This window comes from Marmota monax, unplaced genomic scaffold, assembly GCF_021218885.2.
Source record: "Marmota monax isolate L192 unplaced genomic scaffold, Marmota_monax_Labrador192_F-V1.1 WCK01_AAM20220418_F8-fsc00225, whole genome shotgun sequence".
NCBI lineage: Eukaryota > Metazoa > Chordata > Mammalia > Rodentia > Sciuridae > Marmota > Marmota monax.
Window position 1 is genome coordinate 775522 of NW_026694524.1, and position 20185 is coordinate 795706.

The 20185-nt window shown below is 38.7% G+C and overlaps 1 protein-coding gene across 3 annotated transcripts in view; it reads right to left on the reverse strand.

The window, feature by feature from the left end:
* The window catches only part of Krbox4 (KRAB box domain containing 4), a 29710-nt gene extending 26539 nt beyond the window's left edge, over positions 1 to 3171 (reverse strand). For all 3 annotated transcript variants that reach the window (XM_046420203.2, XM_046420202.2, XM_046420201.2), the window contains exons 1-3: positions 3067 to 3171; positions 2236 to 2345; positions 396 to 440 (exon numbers count right to left, since the gene is read on the reverse strand). In XM_046420203.2, coding sequence (XP_046276159.1) covers positions 396 to 410 — 15 coding nt within the window. In that variant the 5' untranslated portion in view covers positions 411 to 440; positions 2236 to 2345; positions 3067 to 3171. The remainder of the gene's footprint in view (positions 1 to 395; positions 441 to 2235; positions 2346 to 3066) is intronic.
* Between the last annotated feature and the right edge of the window lie 17014 nt (positions 3172 to 20185).

A 20185-nucleotide genomic window follows, 5' to 3' on the forward strand; every position in this document is an offset into this window, starting at 1 on the left:
GACTATGATTTTTGTGTATGTACATTAAAACATTAAGGGCAAATTTACCTTTATATTTTAAATGTAAAGAATAAGAACAAGTGACCTAGAAGTGAAGAAATGGAAAAAGCAAGATGAGTCTATATAGGTAAATACAGATTTAAGGAAATGTATATTTGATAAATATATGGAAAGATGAGGTACAGATGCCAAAGGAAGGAGTAGAGAATTTGTCTTCCCTTTCCCCTGTATCTATCTGTCTGTCTTCATCTCTCTGTCCCTGAGGTAGATAGGTTCAGTAGAAAATGGGACAGAGGGGAAAATTAGGTGTTTTTTTTTTTTAAGTTTACTATACACATTACAAAAAGCTGCTCAATTTTACTAGAAGACAAAGTAGGGAGAAATCAGGGACTTACCTGGGAAATGGCCATCCTGTTCTGCTCTGGACAAAGGATGGAGGCCTAAAAGGGCAAAATTAGGAGGGTCAATATCAGTGGGGACAGCCGTAACACCACCACTATCAGCCTAATAATAATCATCTTTGAACCCTGGGGAGAATGATCTAGAAACATGGCCTGGTAGACCCAGTCTGTTTCCTTGGGATTACGCTAAGATCATGTGGGTTTTACACAGGGATTTTTGCTTTCCTTACTGGAGAGAAGTATGACTTACGTTTAAAGATAACTCCTCTATCTCCACAATTTTATTGCAAGAAATTTATCAGAACTAAACAATAATAAATGTGCACAAATCTGCAAGGATATTCACTGTAGTCATTTCCAAATTTTGGAAGCAAGTAAACTTCCAGCAAAGGATACTATTAAAAATAAGAAATATAAAAACAGACACATTTACATAGGCTTTTTAAAAAAAAGTGTAGTTGTAGATGAACAGCATGCCTTTTTAAAATTTGTTTATTTATATGTGGTGCTGAGGATTGAACCAGTGCCTCACACATGCAAGGCAAGTGTTCTGCCACTGAGCTGCAGCCCCAGCCCCATTACATAGGCTTTTTAAATTACTGTGCTTAGAATTTTAAAAGCGGGTTACAAAAAAACAAGTACAATGTGATCTCATTTATGTTAAGCAATATATATGTATGGTTCCAAAGAGCAGTTTTTGAAATGGCACTGATTACCTTTGAATGATTTCAATTTTCTTTTTTTATTTATAAAAATTTTAAAATATTAAACATCATTTATAATCACACTCAGATGAAGAGACCTTTGGCAGATGGTGAATGAGAAGAATCCCTTGATGTGGTTTAGAGGAAGGAAACTAAATGGGATTGAGAAGGCTGAGGAAAAGGACAGTTGAGGACAGGTCATATTCCAGCACTGTCAGTTCTTTGGGAAGCTGAAAACTACTGTGCGTCTATGTTTGCCTTCCTGGCCCTCCACTCTTCACTGGCCCTTCACCATCTATCCCTACCCTGTCACTTTCTCCTTTCACACCACTGGCATTTGGATTGCCATGCTCTTCCTTGTTGGGAAGTTTTCCAAAGAAAGTTCTAGCAAGGAGCTCCAGTGCAAAGTAATCATCCTACACTGCAACAGTCACTATGGCAGCATCAGGACAACAGGATCAGCCCTGGGGAGCTTAAAGGCACCTTCTCAGGCCATTTCGAAAACATCAGAAAGAGGCAACAGAACTGGATGACAGCATGCCTGGAGATTGCTCTGAAATTCCAAACTCTAAAAATTTAAAATGTATTTCTTCATTTTGGTCAGGATGGAGGGAGATTCAGCATGTACTTCAGAGTGTGTGATGCTAATGCTAAGGGACCAACTCAAATACAGAAGGCTCAATGACAAGAGAAGGGAGCATAATGCTGTGAACTTATATGTGCTAGGGAGAGGAGAAAGGTGTAACTGTTCCCAGCCTCATCCTGCCATTGCAGCCACTGTAGCAGGGCAGCTGTTCCATCCATGCCTCCAGCCACCTATGACATTCATCTCTCTTTCTCCCTGTTAGGATCAAACTACCTACTGGCACATGGAATTTGATGGCACATGGAAGTTAAGTCAGTCTCGCTCTCTCAGCTGAATGGAAGGTCAAAGGCCACTGTAGGTCCAACTCTTCTAGGACTGTTGTTCTGTGAGTCTCCAAACTCTGGGCTGAGGCTTCTCCTCCAACTCACTCAAGAGGAACTCTCTTGTTCCCAAGTAGGCAGTATCAAGGAACTCAGAGACAAATGCAAATGGCTGGGGCCATCATTGCAGCAGTAGATTTCTGCCTCCCACCCAGAGAGCTCACCTCCTCCAGAGGTCTCAGGCTGGGGCTTCTTAGACTGACTGAGGAAGCCAGGGTGCTGATAATCTAGAGTCTTAAATTGGTTAGCAGTGGTCTCAGTTGTACACTCTGCCCTGAAAACACAATGACCACAGGAGATTCCATTAGCGACCCCTATGCTATTTTTCATGGAGGCATAGTGACTCTTTCTAGTTTCAAGATTTAACATTCATGATGAGCTCCAGTACTGCCACTGAGTTCAACACTGCTGTACTAGGAGTCCAGACTCTAGAACCAACTGATGGCCAGCTGTGCCACTTCTATTAATTTAAGGCATGAGTTGAGTAACTTCTACGTGCCTCTTTTATGTATTGGAGACATATAAGTGAACAAAATCTGATTTCCATTCTCCTTTGGAGCTTTTTAATTTTAGTAGGGGAGAAAGGAAAAGATAAACATAATAAATAAAGGACAGGACACATTGGAAAGGGCTAAGTGTTACCCGGAAAAGAAAAAGGATCTCTAGAGATTAACACCCACGTGACTTCAGACAGGTGCTGAGCCACACTGTCCTGCTTTGTCTCTAAAATAAAGTTAATTGTAGCACCACTGCATAGAGCTCCCGTGCAGATTAGTGTGAGAACCGGTCTGGAAGCCTGGCCTTTAGTAGGACTCAGTAGTAGTCACTGAATGACTCAGTGCCATCAGTCCATCCATGACTCGCTGACCCAAGAGCCTAGCCTCCAACATACCCCACTGCCGGGGTCACTCAATCCCCAAAGGTGCGCCAGCACACGACCCCACAGCCCCGCCATTCCTCCCCATCAAGCCCGTCACCATCACCCCTCCCCTTACTTCTCCGCCAAGTCCCAAAACCTCAGTGTCGGATGACAACAGCTTCTGTGAACTAGAGCCTCCCTCCCGGGCGCTCCGAGTACTTCCGCTTCCCGTCACCCCCTGGGAACGCGAGTTAGCCGAACTGGGCATGCGCCATAGCTTGGGGGCGGGAGGCGAGGGCGTGGCAACACTGCCAATGTCGCGCTTGGCGCCTGCTAGGGAACGTGGTACTGAGTGTTCACACTGAGGCCGGAGGGAGCGACTAGAGCTTGCGACCGTATTCCGTAGCGAGTTGTAGGAAAGGCCTGGAGAGAGGAGAGGGGAGCGGACCCAGCGTGGACTTCCCAGCGGCCCTGTTCCCTCCCGCGCGGGGGCAAAAGCCCGTTTTCTATTTGTAGTCCCGCGCTGTTCTATCACCGAAACCACACTTTCGGCTTCCTTTAGCTCCTTTGAATAGGAAGAAGTCACGCTTCTGGAGTCAATAGCAGCAGGAGGGCAAGGCCACGTACAGACCGTGCGGGGCTGTGCGGAGCCAGACCCTGGATCAGGCTGAGTCCTGGCAACCCCAGCACAACTTCCCGCTCTGGCGGGAAGTTGCCCGGGAAGAGGGGCTTTGAAGTTGTGCTGCAGGATCAGGAACCTTCTGAAATGAGGGAAGAAATCTAGATGAATCATTCTCCTGTAACATAAATGAAGGGCTTCTGTTCCTGGCACCATAGATGTCCTGGAACAATCTGGTGTTTACTTTTTGGGGGGAAAATACATTGTAAAGTAAGTAGCAGAGAACTGTGTGCTCTGGGGGGTGCTAGCCAGTGACAAAGTGGCTTTGAGAAAAGTCTTCTGTTGCCTGTCACTTTCTGGGAGAAAGAAGCCAAGTGTGCACTCTGTGCTTGTTATAACTGACTGGTCACTGACATGCCTCCTTGGGTCAGGAATAAAAGAGTCCCAGCCCAGGTACACCTTGAGGTACACCTTTTGTGCTGGAGCTAACACATGCCAGGCACTTTTCATAGATGTGTCAAAGATGATCATGGAATCAATCAGATATTTAATTTCTATTTACATATGTATCTTCCTCCTCATTCTCTTTACCCTCAGCAATTTCCCTCACATTCTCCGGGTGTTTTGGATGAATTAGAGCCCAGTTCTGAATACTCAGTACAGAAATCTCCTGGGAACTAGTTCTGTCTAAGCCATGTGTAGAAGTCATAGGAAAAGAGCATGTTTTCACTAGGACATGTGAGCAATGAATTATTTCTCACTCTATTTTCTGTGCATATGTCAAGGATGGCCAGGTTTAGAGATACCAACCTATTTATTTCTAGAGGAGAGGTGTCCAAATAACTGTCTTTTCATACATCACTTCCACTAGGCAGAAAATACTTATGTTATTATGACAGTGTCCTGAGGACAGTGGAGAAACCCCAAGCTGCAGAAGCATCTGGTCTGTGGCTCTAGCCAGATTGTCCCCATATCCTGATTCTGCAGGAACAGGTGCTTACACAAAGAGAAGGGTTAATGCTTTGGATAGGGCATAGCATTCAGGAATTAAACACATGAAGAAACACTGTTTGGGCTGTTGGGATCTACTAATCTATTGGAAGAGATGGCGTGGATCCAGTGTTTACTGGGCCTCTTTTCTGCCTCAGCCAAGTACCACCTGCCCTAGACAGCCTGCTGATGTTCCTTTAAACATCTCTAGAACTCCAACCCCAAGAATAGCTCTTGGCAGATACCTGGTACATGGGGCTAGTTTTTGCTATCCTCTCCCCCGCAATATGAAACATGCTGGTACTTTGGCGGGACTTTTCTATGCTGTGGGAAATTGCCCTCTCCCTGCACAATTGTGTCTGTGCCTGGCACCATTGTTGCCCTGGATCACCACTTACATCCAGCTGCAAACATTTTTATGCAAAAGTTAAGCTTAAACAGGGAGGATAAAGGGAGTATGGATAGGAGTAGAAAAAGGCTGTTAAATAGGAGGAATAGATTTTAGTGTTCTAAACCACACTAAAGAGGCTGTTGTGAACTCTGCCTTCCTCAACAAGACTTCTGAGGCACTCTGCTCATCACCAGTCCAGGAAGTGAGAAAGCGTATGGAGGAACATAGATCAGGAATCACCACCAGCTTTCAGAATCACCACAGTTCAGAAAGTCAGGAAGTTGTTTCTGCCACCCAGAGGTCAGAAAACTGCAGAAAACTATTGCTGATAGCATGAAAGGAGTTCAGCAGGATGCCAAGGAAATTCACATCTACTGAAAAACACTTATTTGCTCTTCCTGTTAGAGCAAAAGTATGGCTTCTACCTCCCTTTACCAAATTTTGTACAGAGAGATTGCATTGACAAGGGAGTATGAGAAGTGTCTCAAGATTTTCAGCTCCTATAATCCAGAGAAGAAGATGGCAGTGGGAATGTTGTGGAATGCCAACAGATAATATTTGGTACAAATTTGAGAATCCTGTTAAAATTGAAATATTTGACTCCTTCTTCCTTCTTCCAGATTGAGTTCAAGGCCAGCAGAAATCTTCAGTGTCACTCCGCAAATGGAGGCATCAGCTGCTGAGGCAAGCAAAACTGGTTTGTGTCATTGTCTTTTTCTCCAGACCCTAGTCCCCTTAGATATTGAGTCCTAATTTGTGCTCCCCATTCTTCTGATATACACTTGTACACATTTGTCCTTGTAGATGAGCATGTATTTGCACTCACAGATTCACATTTCAGACAGCAAATCCCCGGGTGTCATGGTGAAGCCCTAAACTAATTCATTGGGGATAGGACCTAAGATGCTTCAGATGAATTGGGAGAACTTCCTAGATTCTTCCCAAATGCCATGGAGGTCAGAGGCTGAGTTTGCAGTCATAGAAACATCAGGCATGGAGCATGCTGAGCTTGGAAAAAGAGTCCAGGGTTTATTTTGTATGGCACTGTCAAGAGTATACCCATCAATGGAGAGAAACTGTTTGCCCTCCTGAGGGCCCCATTTACCCAGTGAATATTCAGCAAACCTAAGCAAACTATAAAGAAATAAGACTCCCATTTCATGAGTTGGGTTCCTGTTTAAGGAATTCTTGAGTCACTGATTCTGACCTAGAGAAATCTCTTTCCAGAGAAATGAAGCTAAAGAACCTGGATTGAGAAGGGTAACCTATTGCCCTTGAGCCACCATTACAGTCTTCTACATCCACGGCAGCTATCATTTGTCAATATATTAGTCTCCCTTTATCTGTGGTTTCACATTCTGTAGTTTCAGTTAACTGTGGTCAACTGTGATTCAAAAATATCAATTGGAAAAATTCCAGAAATAAACAGTTTACAAGTTTTAAATTACATGCTGTTCTGAGTAGCATGCTTGAAATCTTCTACTGTCTGGCTCTATTCTGCCCAGGATGTGAATCATTCCATTTGTCCAGCATATCTACAGTGTATATGCTACCTGCCTGTTAGTCACTTAGTAGCTATCTTGGTTATCAGATCAACAGTTGTAGTATTGCAAATGCTTATGTTTAAGTAACCCTTATGTTACTTAGTAATGTCCCCAAAACACAAGTGTAGTGATGCTGGCAAAAGAGAAACTGTAAAGTACTTCCTTTAAGTGAAAAGGTGAAAGTTCTTGAATTAATAAAGAAAGAAAAAATGTATGCTGAATTTGGTAAGATTTATGGTAAAAATGAATCTTCTATCCAATTTGTGCTAGTTGTACTTATCACACCTCAAACTGTAAGAGTTATATCCACAGTGCATAATGAGTCCTTGATTAAGATAGAAAAGGCATTCGATTTGTATGCATTTGTGTAGGGTTTGGTACTCTCTGAGGCTTAAGGCATCTACTTGGAGATTTTAGAACATTTCCCCTGTGGATAAGGGGAGACTACTGTAATTGTACTCCATTCAAACTACTGAGGATAATCTTTACTTAAAATCATCTGATTTTAGATGTTAATCACATTTCTGCAATACTTAGATTTGTATTTGTTTGAAAAATGGATACTATAGCCCAGATAAGCTGACATATAAAACTAACCATCACAGTTCACTCCTTGGCACCTTGGCAACATATTACAATTCCTTGAACTATACTTAATCTCCAAATAAGCACAAGAACAAAGTCATACTTCTACCTAACATGATCTAACTCTCCTGCATACAATAAAAAATACACCAATCTTTTCTCTGGAGGAAGATGCAAACTTTTTCTCTGGATGATGCTCACTTTTCTTGATATCCTATAACTTAATAATAGCCTCAAAGCACTGGAGTGGTGATGTTACTGTGATGTAAAAATTAACTCTTGTTAATATGCTAGATGATCTTTTTGGTACTGGGTAATGAACCCAGGGACAATCTACCACTGAGCTGCATATCCAGTTCTATTATTTAATTTTGAGACAGGATCTAGCCAACTTGCCCAGGCTGGCCTGGAATTTGCAATCTTTTTGCCTCAGCCTCCAGAATCACTAGGATTACAGATGTGTACCACCACACCTGGCCTTATGTTAGATGATAAGATGATAAGAAATCAGAAGACAAAAATATTATACACACATATATATGTATATATACACATACATATACATATATATCACATATTCATATCAAAAGAGAGAAGAAATACTTGTAACAATTACAGTCTTCATTCTTGAAATGGGTCATGTGGTCATAATTAGGTACCTACTTATAACTAACTTCTTTCATTACCATTTCATGTTCCCATTACCCTCAGCAAACAGCTCAGCTGGTTTTAGTTATTTGCCTGGTGTTGATATCCAAAACCATCTCTTAAATGTCTGACTCATTAGCAATCCTGCCTGAATTGGGTTGCTGTAGTTTTCTATTGACTTTGATCACAGGGTGTAGTAGTACTGAGATGCCCTAAGGAATCTTGCACTCACAGACTCATATTTCAGACAGCAAATACCCTGGTGTCACAGTGGAGACACAATCTTCCTTACCTCCATTGTCTTGTAGCAGCCCAATTTTTCCTTGGTAATCAAGACAGTCATCCCAGCCAGTATTGCAACTTCCTTCTTTGCCTGTTGATTTAGAAGCATGAGGAGCCAAACCAGCTGGGTGGTAGTTGTAGCTTCCAGTATAATGCAATCATTGTTGTGTATTCCTGGTGGAAGCTTTCCTCCCTTTGAAATTAAGAACTCTATGCCAGTAAAGTATAAGGTCACAGGGATGGGAAACAAAACTTTTACTGGTGGGTCACTACAGGTGCTGGATTCTGCCCTTTGATTCCTGGCTTTTGCTGAAATAGTTGAGTAGATTCATGTGTTGCACACTGAATCTCTTCAGCAAAAGCTTATCTAGCTATACCCTTTTCCTTCTCTGCAGAGCATGTTCTCTGAACAGTGAATTTCTTAATTTTAGCATCATTTACAAACTGAATATTAAAAAGAATTTCCAAATCATCAAATGCTCCTTCCTTTTTGTTTAACAATTACTTTCTCAATTTGTCTTTTTCCTCTTGCATTTTATTTTAAGCAACAAGGAGAGACTAGGATACACCTTTAACACTTTGCTTGGAAATCTCCTTGATCAATATCTAAGTTCATCACTTAGAAGTTCTGCTTACCATACAACAGTAGAATACAACTCAGCCAAATATTCTGCCACTATTTAACAAGGATCCCCTTTCCTCCATTTTCAATAACATGTCCCTCATTTCCTTTTGCATTCTTAGTAGAAGTGCCTTTAATATTCCTATGTCTACCAATATTCTATTTATGACAATATATGTAATTCTCCATGATGATAAAAGATTACTATACTACTAATAATACTATGAATTACTACTAATACTTCTTATTTACTTCTAAGCCCTTACCAGAATCATAGTCCATATTCCACAGTCACTTCAAATAAGTCTGTGATCTTTCTATTATGCTTCTCAAAGTTCTTCCAGCCTCTATCACCCATTTCCACAGCTTTTGCATTTTTAGATATATGTTACATGAGTACCCTATTTCCTGGTACAAAAATCTGTATTAGTGTCCTAGGGCTGCCATAACAAATTGCTACAAAATTAGTAGCTTAAAAAGTAGAATTTGCTGTATGTATATACGTGACTGTATGACCAATGTGATTCTGCAACCTGTACAATCAGAAAAATTAGAAATGATACCCCATTTAATTCAAATGTATGAAATGTCAAGATCGTTGTTCTGTCATGTGTAACTAATAAAAAAAAAAGTAGAATTGATTCTCCCAGTTCTGGAGGGCAGAAGTCCAAAATCAAGGTGTTAGCAGTGTCATATTCCCTCCAAAGTTTCCTTCCTTTTCTTCTGGCTTCTGGTGGCTCCAGGCACTCCTTGGTTCATAGTATATAATTCCAGTCTCTGCTTATGTTTTCACATGGTTTCTTCTCATCTCTGTCTCCTCCTCCTCCTCCTCTTCCTCCTCCTCCTCCTCCTCCTCCTCCTCCTCCTCCTTCTCGGGATTGAACTCAGGGGCACTCAACCACTGAGCCACATCCCCAGCCCTATTTTGTATTTTATTTAGAGACAGGGTCTCACTGAGTTGCTTAATACCTCACTTTTCCTGAGGCTGGCTTTTTTTTTTAATATACTTTTTAGTTGTAGTTGGACACAAACCTTTATTTTTATTTATTTATTTTTATGTGTTGCTAAGGTTTGAACCCAGCACCTTACAGGTGCTAGGCAAGCACTCTACCCCTGAGCTACAACCTTGCCCCCTGAGGCTGGCTTTGAACTTGCAATCCTCCTGCCTCAGCCTCCCAAGCCAGCATTATCTTTTTAATATGTTTTTGTACGCTAGTTGCCAAAATTCCATTGAGAATTTTTACATCTATGTTTATCAGGGATATTGGTCTGAAGTTTTCTTTCCTTGATGTATCTTTATCTGGTTTAGCTTCATAGAATGAATTTGGAAGGGTTCCCTCCTTTTCGTTTTCATGGAATAATTTGAGGAATATTGGTGTTAATTCTTGTTTGAATGTCTTGTAAAACTTGGCTAAGAATCTGTTTCTGAGCTTTTCTTGGTTGATAGGTTTGTGATGGCATCTTCTATTTCATTGTTTGAATTGTGTATGTCCTCCTGATTCAGTTTGGGTAGTTGATGTCTTCAAGATTTTTTATTTTATTGGAGTATAAATTTTCAAAATAGCTTCTAATTATCTTCTATATTTCAGTAGTAGTGTTTCTGTGACCATTGTGATATTTCCTTTTTTATTATAAATTTTAGTAATTTGAGTTTTCTCTCTCTCATCATTAGCATGGTTAAGGGTTTATCAATTTTATTTATTTTTTCAAAGAACCAACTTTTTTGATCAATTTTTTGAATTGTTTCTTTTGTTTCGATCTCATTGATTTCCACTCTGATTTTAATTATTTCCTGTTTTCTACAACTTTTGGTGGTGATTTGTTCTTCTTTTTCTAGGGCTTTGAGATGTAATGTTAGGTCATTTATTCATTGACTTTCTATTCTTTTAATGAATGATCCCAATGCAATGAACTTTCCTCTTAGCATTGCCTTCATAGTGTTCCAAAGATTTTGATATGTTTTATCACTATTCTCATTTACCAGTAAATATTTTTTATTTCATCCCTGATTTCTTCTGCTATTCATTTGTCATTCAATAGTGTATTATTTAGTTTCCAGTAGCTTCTACTTTTTGTTTTATCATTATTTCTAATTTCATTCCATTATGGACTGATAGAATACAGAGTATTGTTTTTTTGTATTTGCTAAGAGTTCCTTTACAGAAGGATCCATGTCCTACAGAGAAAAAAGTGTATTCACTTGTTGATGGATGAAATATTCTATATATGTCTGTTAAGTGTACATTATTGATTGTATTATTTAGTTCTATAGCTTCTTTGTTTAGTTTTTATTTGGAGGATCTACTCAGTGGTGAGAGAGGTATGTTAAAGTCACCCAGTGTTATTGTGTGTGGTCTATTTGATTCTTGAAATTGAGAAGGGTTTGTTTGATGTATGTAGATGCTTCATTGTTTGGGGCATATTTATTATTATTACAACTTATAGATGTCTAATTCCCTTAAGCAGTACAAAATGTCCTTCTTTGTCCATTCTGATTAGCTTTGGCTTGAAGTCCTCTTTATCTGATATGAGGATAGAAACCCCTGCTTGTTTATGCAATCTTTATGAGTGATATGTTTTTCCCCATCCTTTCACTTCAGGCTGTGGATGTCTTTGTCTATGAGATAAATTTCTTGGAGACAGAATGTTTGCCAGTCTATGTCTTTTGATGGATGGATTTAGGCCATTAATATTCAAAGTTACTATTGAGATATGATTTGTATTCCTGGTCATTTTGGCTAATTTCTAGTTTTTAATTTGAATTAATTTCTCCTTTGATTGACAATTCCTTTAGTGTAGTTCCTCCCTTCACTGGTCTTTACTTTTTAAAAATTTCATCTTCATGGAGTATTTTATTGAAAATATTCTATAATGCAGGCTTTCTAGTTACAAATTATTTTTAACTTTGTTCATCATGGAATGTTTTTATTTTGTCTTTATCTGAAGCTTAATTTTGCTGGATATAGGATTCTTAGTTGGCATCCATTTTCTTTAAGAAGTTGTATATGTTGTCCTAGGACCTCCTAGCTTTGAGTATCTGGGTTGAGAAATCAGCTGAGATCTAAACTGGTTTCCCCCTATGTGTAATCTGATACTTTTCTCTCACAGGCTTTAAAATTCTATCCTTATTCTGTATGCTAGGCATTTTCATTATAATGTGCCTTTGTGTGGGCCTCTTGTAATTTTGTACATTTGGTGTCCTATAAACCTCTTGTATTTGATTTTCCACTTCATTCTTTAGATTTGGGAAATTTTCTGATATTATTTCACTGAAAATATTGTGCATTCCTTTGGTTTGTATGTCTGCACCTTCATCTTTCCCAATAAATCTTAAATTTGGTCTTTTCATGTTATCCCATAATTCTTGGAAGTTCTGTTCATGTTTTCTTGCCTCAGTCTGGCTGGGCACAAAATCACGAGCCACTCAAACAGGAACAAACTTTATTTTGAAACTCCCACCAATGCCCTGTCTGCTCCCGGGAAATCTGCCGACCCACACACGTGGCGTTCTCCTGGACCCACACCAACAGGAAATCCCTCCTCCGGAATTCCCTCCTACCGCACTTCCCCAACCAATGGGAACTCTCCAGGAGTCCCTTAGCAGGCCAAGGTGGACAGCAGGGGTCTAATATCCATTTGAATTCAGATATTAACATAATCATATCATCTCAATGGCTTGCTGGCGTCACCTTTCAACCAAAAATGTCATGCATCATTACTACTTGGCTATGGCTCTTAGCATTTTCTTAACATCTTCTCTCCATGGTCAAGTCTATTTTCAGAATTCTATATTTTGTATTCATTGCCTATAGTTCTGTCTTCCAAGTGGTCTAGTCTGTTGGTGATGCTTTCTATTGAATTCTTAATTTAGTTTATTATTTACTTCATTTTGAGGATTTCTGCTTGTTTTTTTTTTTCATTATCTCTGCCTCTTTATTAAAATAATCTTTCATTTCCTGTATTTTATCTCTGATTTCATTACTTATACCATCCTTTACTTTGCAGATCAGTTTAACTATGAACATTCTAAACTCCTTCTCTGACATTTCTTCTACCTTGGTATTGATTAATTCTGTTACTGGAGTATGTTAGTTTGCTTGGGGTAATTTTTCCCTTGCTTTTTCATATTGTTTGTGTGTCTACCCATCTAACAGTATGGATCTGAGGCAGTAGAGTTTCTACCCTGTGGACTTAAAGTGTCCCTGAAAGTTTCCAGTACCTCATTGTTTAGGGGGAGACAAATAATAACAATAACCAAAGAAAGCAATATATAGCATTAAACCAAATAGTTCCTACTATGATGTCTACAATGTTAATTATCACAATAAACAGAAATGATAAGATCAGTTGTTGCCTATAATAAAAACAGAAAATTCACAAAAGTGTTTACAATTTCAAATGGTGGACAGGGAGAGAACAGAAATGATATAGGATATGATGATTATGAGGAGGAGGAGAGAGGACAGAAGTAAAAGATTAAAGGAAGAGAGAAAGTGAGAAAAATAGAGATTTGCTGTTAGTGGAAGAAAAGAGAATCAAGGGAAACAGGTAGGAAAAAATATATGAAGTAAAAATTAAAAATAAAAATAAAAAACAAAACAAATATACACTAATCAAACATCTGAGTTCACAAAAAAGTAATCTATGAAAAAAAGCTGGCTTAAAAATGCTAGAATTGAGAAAAAATATGAAAATGTACAAATTTCCATGACCTTCAATATCACAATTAAACAGAGAAAAAGAGTAAAAAAAAAATGAAAAGAAAAAAAAATGTTGATGAAAAGTTAAAGAATTATTTCCATTGGAATTCAAAATATTCTCAGCTTCTCTTGTCAGCAGTTTTAGGTGGGGTCTTCTGGAGAGTGATGCTCCACCCTCTGGATTGCTGGAGTGAGAGGTAATCCCGTACTTGGAATTCCTGGAGGCAGTGTTTAGGTTTATGTGGGCTCCAGGCTCTTCTCTGAATGCCGATTGGTCTAGAGATTTTAAATCAGCATACCTCCAGGGCCCAGTACTTGCTGGTCCATGCTGGAAGACTTTACCCCAGGGATCTGCTCTGGGTTCCACTTCTGTGGTGGGGAACTAATTCTTAGTCTCCTACATCACCTGCAGACCCCATGTTTCCTGGTCTTGGGTTCAATCTCCAAACAAATTTTCTCCTGACTGCTTTTAATAAAGCTGTATAGTTTTACACAACTGTATAGATTAACAGCATAGCAGTTCCTATTCCTTGACATCTTCAATAACATTTTTTATAGTTTAATGTATTTTAATAGCAAATTTACAGGAACAGCACAGAAGACAGAGAACATTAAAAACATGTACTTGCATGTAGGACGACCCAGAAAAGTATAGCGAATGGATGGAATCTACTGTATGATAAAAATGCTACAAACACCATTTAGTTGCCATCAATAAGAAATTTACTTGTTTAAAAAAATCCAAATGCTGGCATTGTCCAGGAAAATTTAAGTTTTATTTATAAATGTTATAAAGTTGAACTGTTGAAACTTCTTCACTGAAATGTTCTGACTTGCATTAATGCTTTACATCCCCACATTTATATTAAAAACCCACACACTAATGAAAATGGAAAAATGGCCAATACCTGATTTCTGTCCCCTATTTTTCCATTTGCAATCATATATTTAGGTACCTTTTGACCCCATGGAAAAAATATCTAATATTCAGAACTACTGATAACAGGAAGAAGAGAAAAAAATGTTTTTTGAGAATGAAATGTTTTCCATCATTGTGAATTCTTTTTTTTTTTTAGAATTTTAATATTTATTTTTTAGTTTTTTCGGCAGACACAACATCTTTGTTCGTATGTGGTGCTGAGGATTGAATCCAGGCCGCACGCATGCCAGGTGAGCGCGCTACTGCTTGAGCCACATCCCCAGCCTCCATCATTGTGAATTCTTAAGCATGTTCTCCACATATGTGGTGTGCTAGTTGGATGTCTTTGGCATAATTGTTATACCTTTGACATGGATAGCCTTCAAAAGACCAACCAGATAGGCCTCACTTGCCTCCTGCAAAGCACCAATAGCTGCACTCTGGAAGTGCAGATGTGTTTTTGAAGTCCTGAGCAATTTCTTGCACCAGATGCTGGAAGGGTAGTTTGCATATCAGAAGTTCAGTGGACTTCTGATAACATCTAATTTCACAGAGTGCCACAGTACCAGGGCCATAATGATGAGTTTTCCTCACCCCTTCAGTAGAGGGTGCACTCTTGCAAGTGGCTTTTGTAGCCAATTGTTTCCTGGGTGCTTTACCACCAGTCTGCTTTGCAGGCAGTTTGCTTTGTACAAGCCATGGTAGAAAGACATCCTTACTCACCCCTCTTCTCCTTTGGCTGGAGCTCTGCAAGCTAGAGGCAGTGCTGGCTTAGAGAATGATGGCAGCATGGCAGCAGCTGCCCTCAATAACTTTTGAAATCACAGATTTAAATTTTAACATGTTCTTATATTTTAACATGCTTAAATGATATTTTCCTTTAAAATGTCATATCAAATATATTTAACATATTGAAAACAGTTAAAAGCTCCTTTCTTTTGGACATCAACTTTTAAAAAACAGGAGCAACTTTTTTAAAAAAATATTTTTTTTAGTTGTAGATAGACACACTGCCGTTATTTTATTTTTATGCGGTGCTGAGGATCCAACCCAGTGCCTTCCACATGGGAGATGAGTACTGTACCACTGAGCTACAACCCCAGCCTCAGGAACAACTTTTTGAAAAACAATTTACAAATTATACAAAGGGGGATGCATATATAATACTTTAGAAGATACTGATTTTAGCCACTTTCAGGTTTACAAAAAGGTGATGGAAGCAGCAGTTACTAATAAAATGTCAATCAAGAAAAGTACATGCTACTGCTGGCAATGTCATATACACATAGAAAATATTCATTTTCTTATTTCTTTTTTATCTTATTTTTCCATATTTTTATTGTTTCATTACAATTAGACATAAGAGTGACATTGTTACATATGTGTACATGCACATGGTATAACAATATAATTAGGCCAATATCATTCTCCATTATTTCCCTTTTAACCACTATCTCCTTTATCCTTCCTTATTCTTGCCCAGCAAGTAGACAATACATGTTAGCAGGCCAGTTTTCTTGTAACAAGTCAAGAAACATGAGGACAAACAGTAAACTAAGTGGCTAAATAGTAACAATCTGGATCTCCTTATTAGGTGAGTTAACTAAACATCTTGTTTCCTTAGGCCTTTGTGAGTTAGCTTCCTATTATTTGCAGCTGAAAATATTCCTTATATAGATTGAGATTCATCAGAACTTGACCCTAATTCTAATGTGACCTGTACAGATGTATACTGTATTTCTGTATACCAGCAAAAAGACATTTAAAAAAATGAAATTAGAATAGTTTACACTTAGTGCCTCGATCTTGATCTCTAACCACCATTCCCACTAAAATGGAACCAGAGGTTTTTAGGGAAATGTCTGATTCTGAGTCTAGGGAGTGGAAGAATACATGATGATCATGGCCTATATTATGGTGCTAAAAAGCAAGGAAACACTTAAAGACTAATGAGGTCTGTCTAAAGGATGTAGGAGGCATCATTAAAGGCCTTCACTGGCCACATTTGAGATCATCTGGATGCCAAACAATAATGTCTGCAATTTATTGTAACATGTCAGATAAATAAAAGTTCATTAATTCAAAATGATACTTCAAAAACCACAAGAACAGAAAGGAGGAAAAATTGAAAGGGAAAAAGGAGCAAGTTCTTTGTCTTATTGTTTTAGAATGGGTTCCAAGTTAACAGACCCTAAGATGGAGAGTTGCATACAGAGAGAGGGTTTATTTGGGGAAAGATCTATGAAAAAAAAAAAAAGACATCTATACGAGTGTGAGGAAGACAGGATTGTACAGAGGGAGAAGCTTGCCCATGGCACAGCTACAACTCTGGCCTGAGATACTCCTACAGGGAGTTCTGGAGCTGAGATGGCCCTTCACAGTAGTCTCAAATTGAGGACAGAAGATTGTATCCTTGGCTTCCTACATCGGATACTCATTGACTTTTGTTCTCTGAGAGGTGGGAGGGATAGGCAACCTTGAAGAGGCAGTTCCATGTAGCTGAGGGCAAGTCCCAATGAAGGGCATAGCTGTAAGACCAGTATCTGATTTTTCTAGAAGCCTGGTGATGGTGTGTTGATCCTGAGTAGGAGATCTGAGCTAAGAACCACAGTATTTGCTGTAGCAATTATTTATAGAAGAATGCCACCTAATAAGCATAGAAAGAATGACATAATTAGTAAATCACTATTTTTGCAAGACTCAGTATAATAATTGATTCAGGCAGGGACCTTAGGTGATGTTAAAAGCATTCAATGAAAAGTTGTTTTTGAATAGAACACTAACATAGAACCAAAATGTCATTCCACAGATTACTTGCTAATTAGAAAATTTAACATCATTAAAGTAGATTATTACCTTTGAAGCATTCTTGGCCATTATTAAGGGTGTGTGTGTGTGTGTGTGTGTGTGTGTGTTGCTAGAGGTTGAATCCAGAGCCTTTTACATGCCAGGCAAGTGCTATCCACTGAGTTACATCTCTAGCCCCAAGTATTCTTGTTAAAAATCCTTAACCTCAGCCAGGCTAGTAGCGCAATCCTGTAATCCCAATGGCTTAGGAGGCTGAGGCAGGAAGATCACAAGTTCAAAGCCAGCCTCAGCAACTTAGTGAAGCCCTAAGCAACTCAGTGAAACTCTGTCTCAAAATAAAACCTGAAAAGGACTAGGAATATGGCTCAGTGGTTAAGTGCCCCTGAGTTCAAACCCTGGTCCCCCCCCCCAAAAAAATGCTTAACCTAAAACTAATCAAACCCCTTGACTTAATTTAAAGTCTACAGAAAATACAGTATATAAATGAAAAATTAGATGACATTATGAAGAAACAATCAAATTATACAGAATGTGAGGCATTCTATAAGCCAACTCTTAACAAAATTGGACTGACAGGTTGGGGCGAGGTAATGATGGCAGCATAGTCTTTCATTTCCCTAAAGAATATCTTAAAAACAGAAACAAAAGGAAATAAAGAGAACAGGAAATGAAAATTAAAAAATAACAGACTGCAGTTTGAACAAAAGGAGGTGATAAGCATCCCCAGGAACCCCAGCATGCAACCAAACCATTAATAACTGCAAGACCTTTGTGAATCCTATGCAGGTTGAGCAGCAATACAAGAGGGTATAGCTCTGTAGTATATTTAGGGTGTGGTAGTGTGATGCCTCCTGCTTCACTCTTCTTGCTGAGAATTGCCTTGGCTATTCTGGGTCTCTTAGTTTTCCAGATGAATTTCATGACTGCCTTTTCTATTTCTATAATGAATATTGTTGGGATTTTAATTGGAATTGCATTAAATCTGTATAACACTTTTGGTAGTATGGCCATTTTGACAATATTAATTCTTCCTATCCAAGAACATTTCACAATAGCTAAATTGTGGAAACAAACTAGATGCCCTTCAACAGATGAATGGATAAAGAAACTGTGGTATATATACACAATGGAATATTACTCAGCATCAAAATAAAACCTGAAAAGGACTAGGAATAAGAGAATAAAATTATGGTATTTGCAGGTAAATGGATGGAGTTGGAGAATATCATGCTAAGTGAAGTAAACCAATCCCCCAAAACCAAAGGCCTAATGTTCTCTCTAATGAGCGGATGCGGATCCATAATGGGGGGAGAGGGCAATCCAAAGGGAAGAGGAGTGGAGAAGGGACATGGGGGCAGGAAAGATGGTGGAATGAGACTGACATCATTACCCTAGGTACATGTGTGATTGTACAAATTGTGCAGTTCTACATTGTGTACAACCAGAGAAATGAAAAGTTGTGCTACATTTGTGTCCAATTACATGAAATGCATTCTGCTGTCAGAATTAGAAAAATTAGAAAAAAATTAGAAAAAAATTTAAAAAGTTAAAAAATAAAAAAATAATTTAAAAAACCAAAAGAGTACTAGAGGAAATATAGAAGAATTCTCATGGTCCTAAGAGCTCAACAACACTGCATGTTACAAACACTCCTTAGTTTAATTACTTATCACTTCAGATTCTACTATAGGAGTTACCCCCAGCTCCAATCTTCCACCTGAAAGGCTATCCACTTGGGTAAAGATCCTTCACAATCTTTCCAACAGGCTGACTTCTGTGGCATTTCCCTGGCCCCTGGGAAAACCCACACACACTCACCCCACCAAACTTTGGATGTGTTCTGTCTAGAATGCTGCTTTCTTTCCTCACCCTGCCATGTGAGGTTACTATACCAGTGTCCTCTCTACAGGTTCATCCAGGTAAGAGTAGTCATCAGTCTTTCTCCTTACCTACATCCTAAAACCCTGAGATACATGTCAGGTTTTATCAGAACTATCTCAAGTTGTATCCCAGAGACAGGATTGAGTAGTTTGTGCTTCTACAGCTCAGCAGATGTCAATCTCCCCATGTGAAAAGCCACATCCATTATTCTAAGTTATCAAGCTAAGCTATCTCGTAGCTTCAGGTAGTAGTGGTAAGGTCTATAGGAAAGTATTTTTTTTAATATTGTTTAGTAGATGGACACAATATCTTTATTTTATTTATTTATTTTTATGTGGTGTTGAGGTGCCTCACATATGCTAGACAAGTGCTCTACCACTGAGCTACAACCCAGCCCACAAAGTATTCTTTTATAAAAAAAAAAAAATATTTTTTTAGTTGTAGATGGACACAATGTCTTTATTTTATTTATTTATTTTTATGTGATGCTGAGGATTGAACCCAGTGCCTCACATGTGCTAGGCAAGAGCTCTACCACTGAGCTACAACCCCAGCCCACAAAAGGATTCTTTAGCGCAAATTTTTCTTTCAAAAAATACTTTGTTAAAAAAAAAAGAATGTCCAATCCAGTCTCACATTGGATGATGGGCTAATAATCCAAGGACTTGTTGGCAAGTTCAGAGTTACATTTTCCAGAATATGTAATGATACTACATGAGGACATGAAAGTGCCTAGAGTAAATGGGAATACAAATGTAATATTGGTACTTCTCCTGTTTTAGCCTTGTACTTGCCTTGGGATTGGGTTGCCAGTAGTTTGTAAAAACAAAGTAATCTCATTCTTTGTAGACAAATATATTTTTCTAGGAATTATTAAAGTTCCTCATACTAAAAGGAAATGACACTAGATGGTAACTCTGATTCACTCAAAGAAACAAAAAGCTTCAGAAAAGGTAAATATGCAAAATAAACACGTTTTTGGCAGTGCTAGGGATTGAACCCAGGTCTTCCCAAATGCTTGGCAAGTACTTTACCACCAAGCTATGTCTCAATCCATTTTATTTTTATTTTGAAGCAGAGTCTTGCTAAGTTTTCTAGGCTAGCCTCAAACTTGTGATCCTCAGTGTCCTGAGTAGCTGGGGTTACAGTATATGCCACCCTACCTGGCTGTATCAGAACATTTAAAAATGTGTTCTTAACAGATTTAAAATACATGATTGCATAAAATGAAAATTTTATAGCTCTTTTATGCTAATAGCATATAAA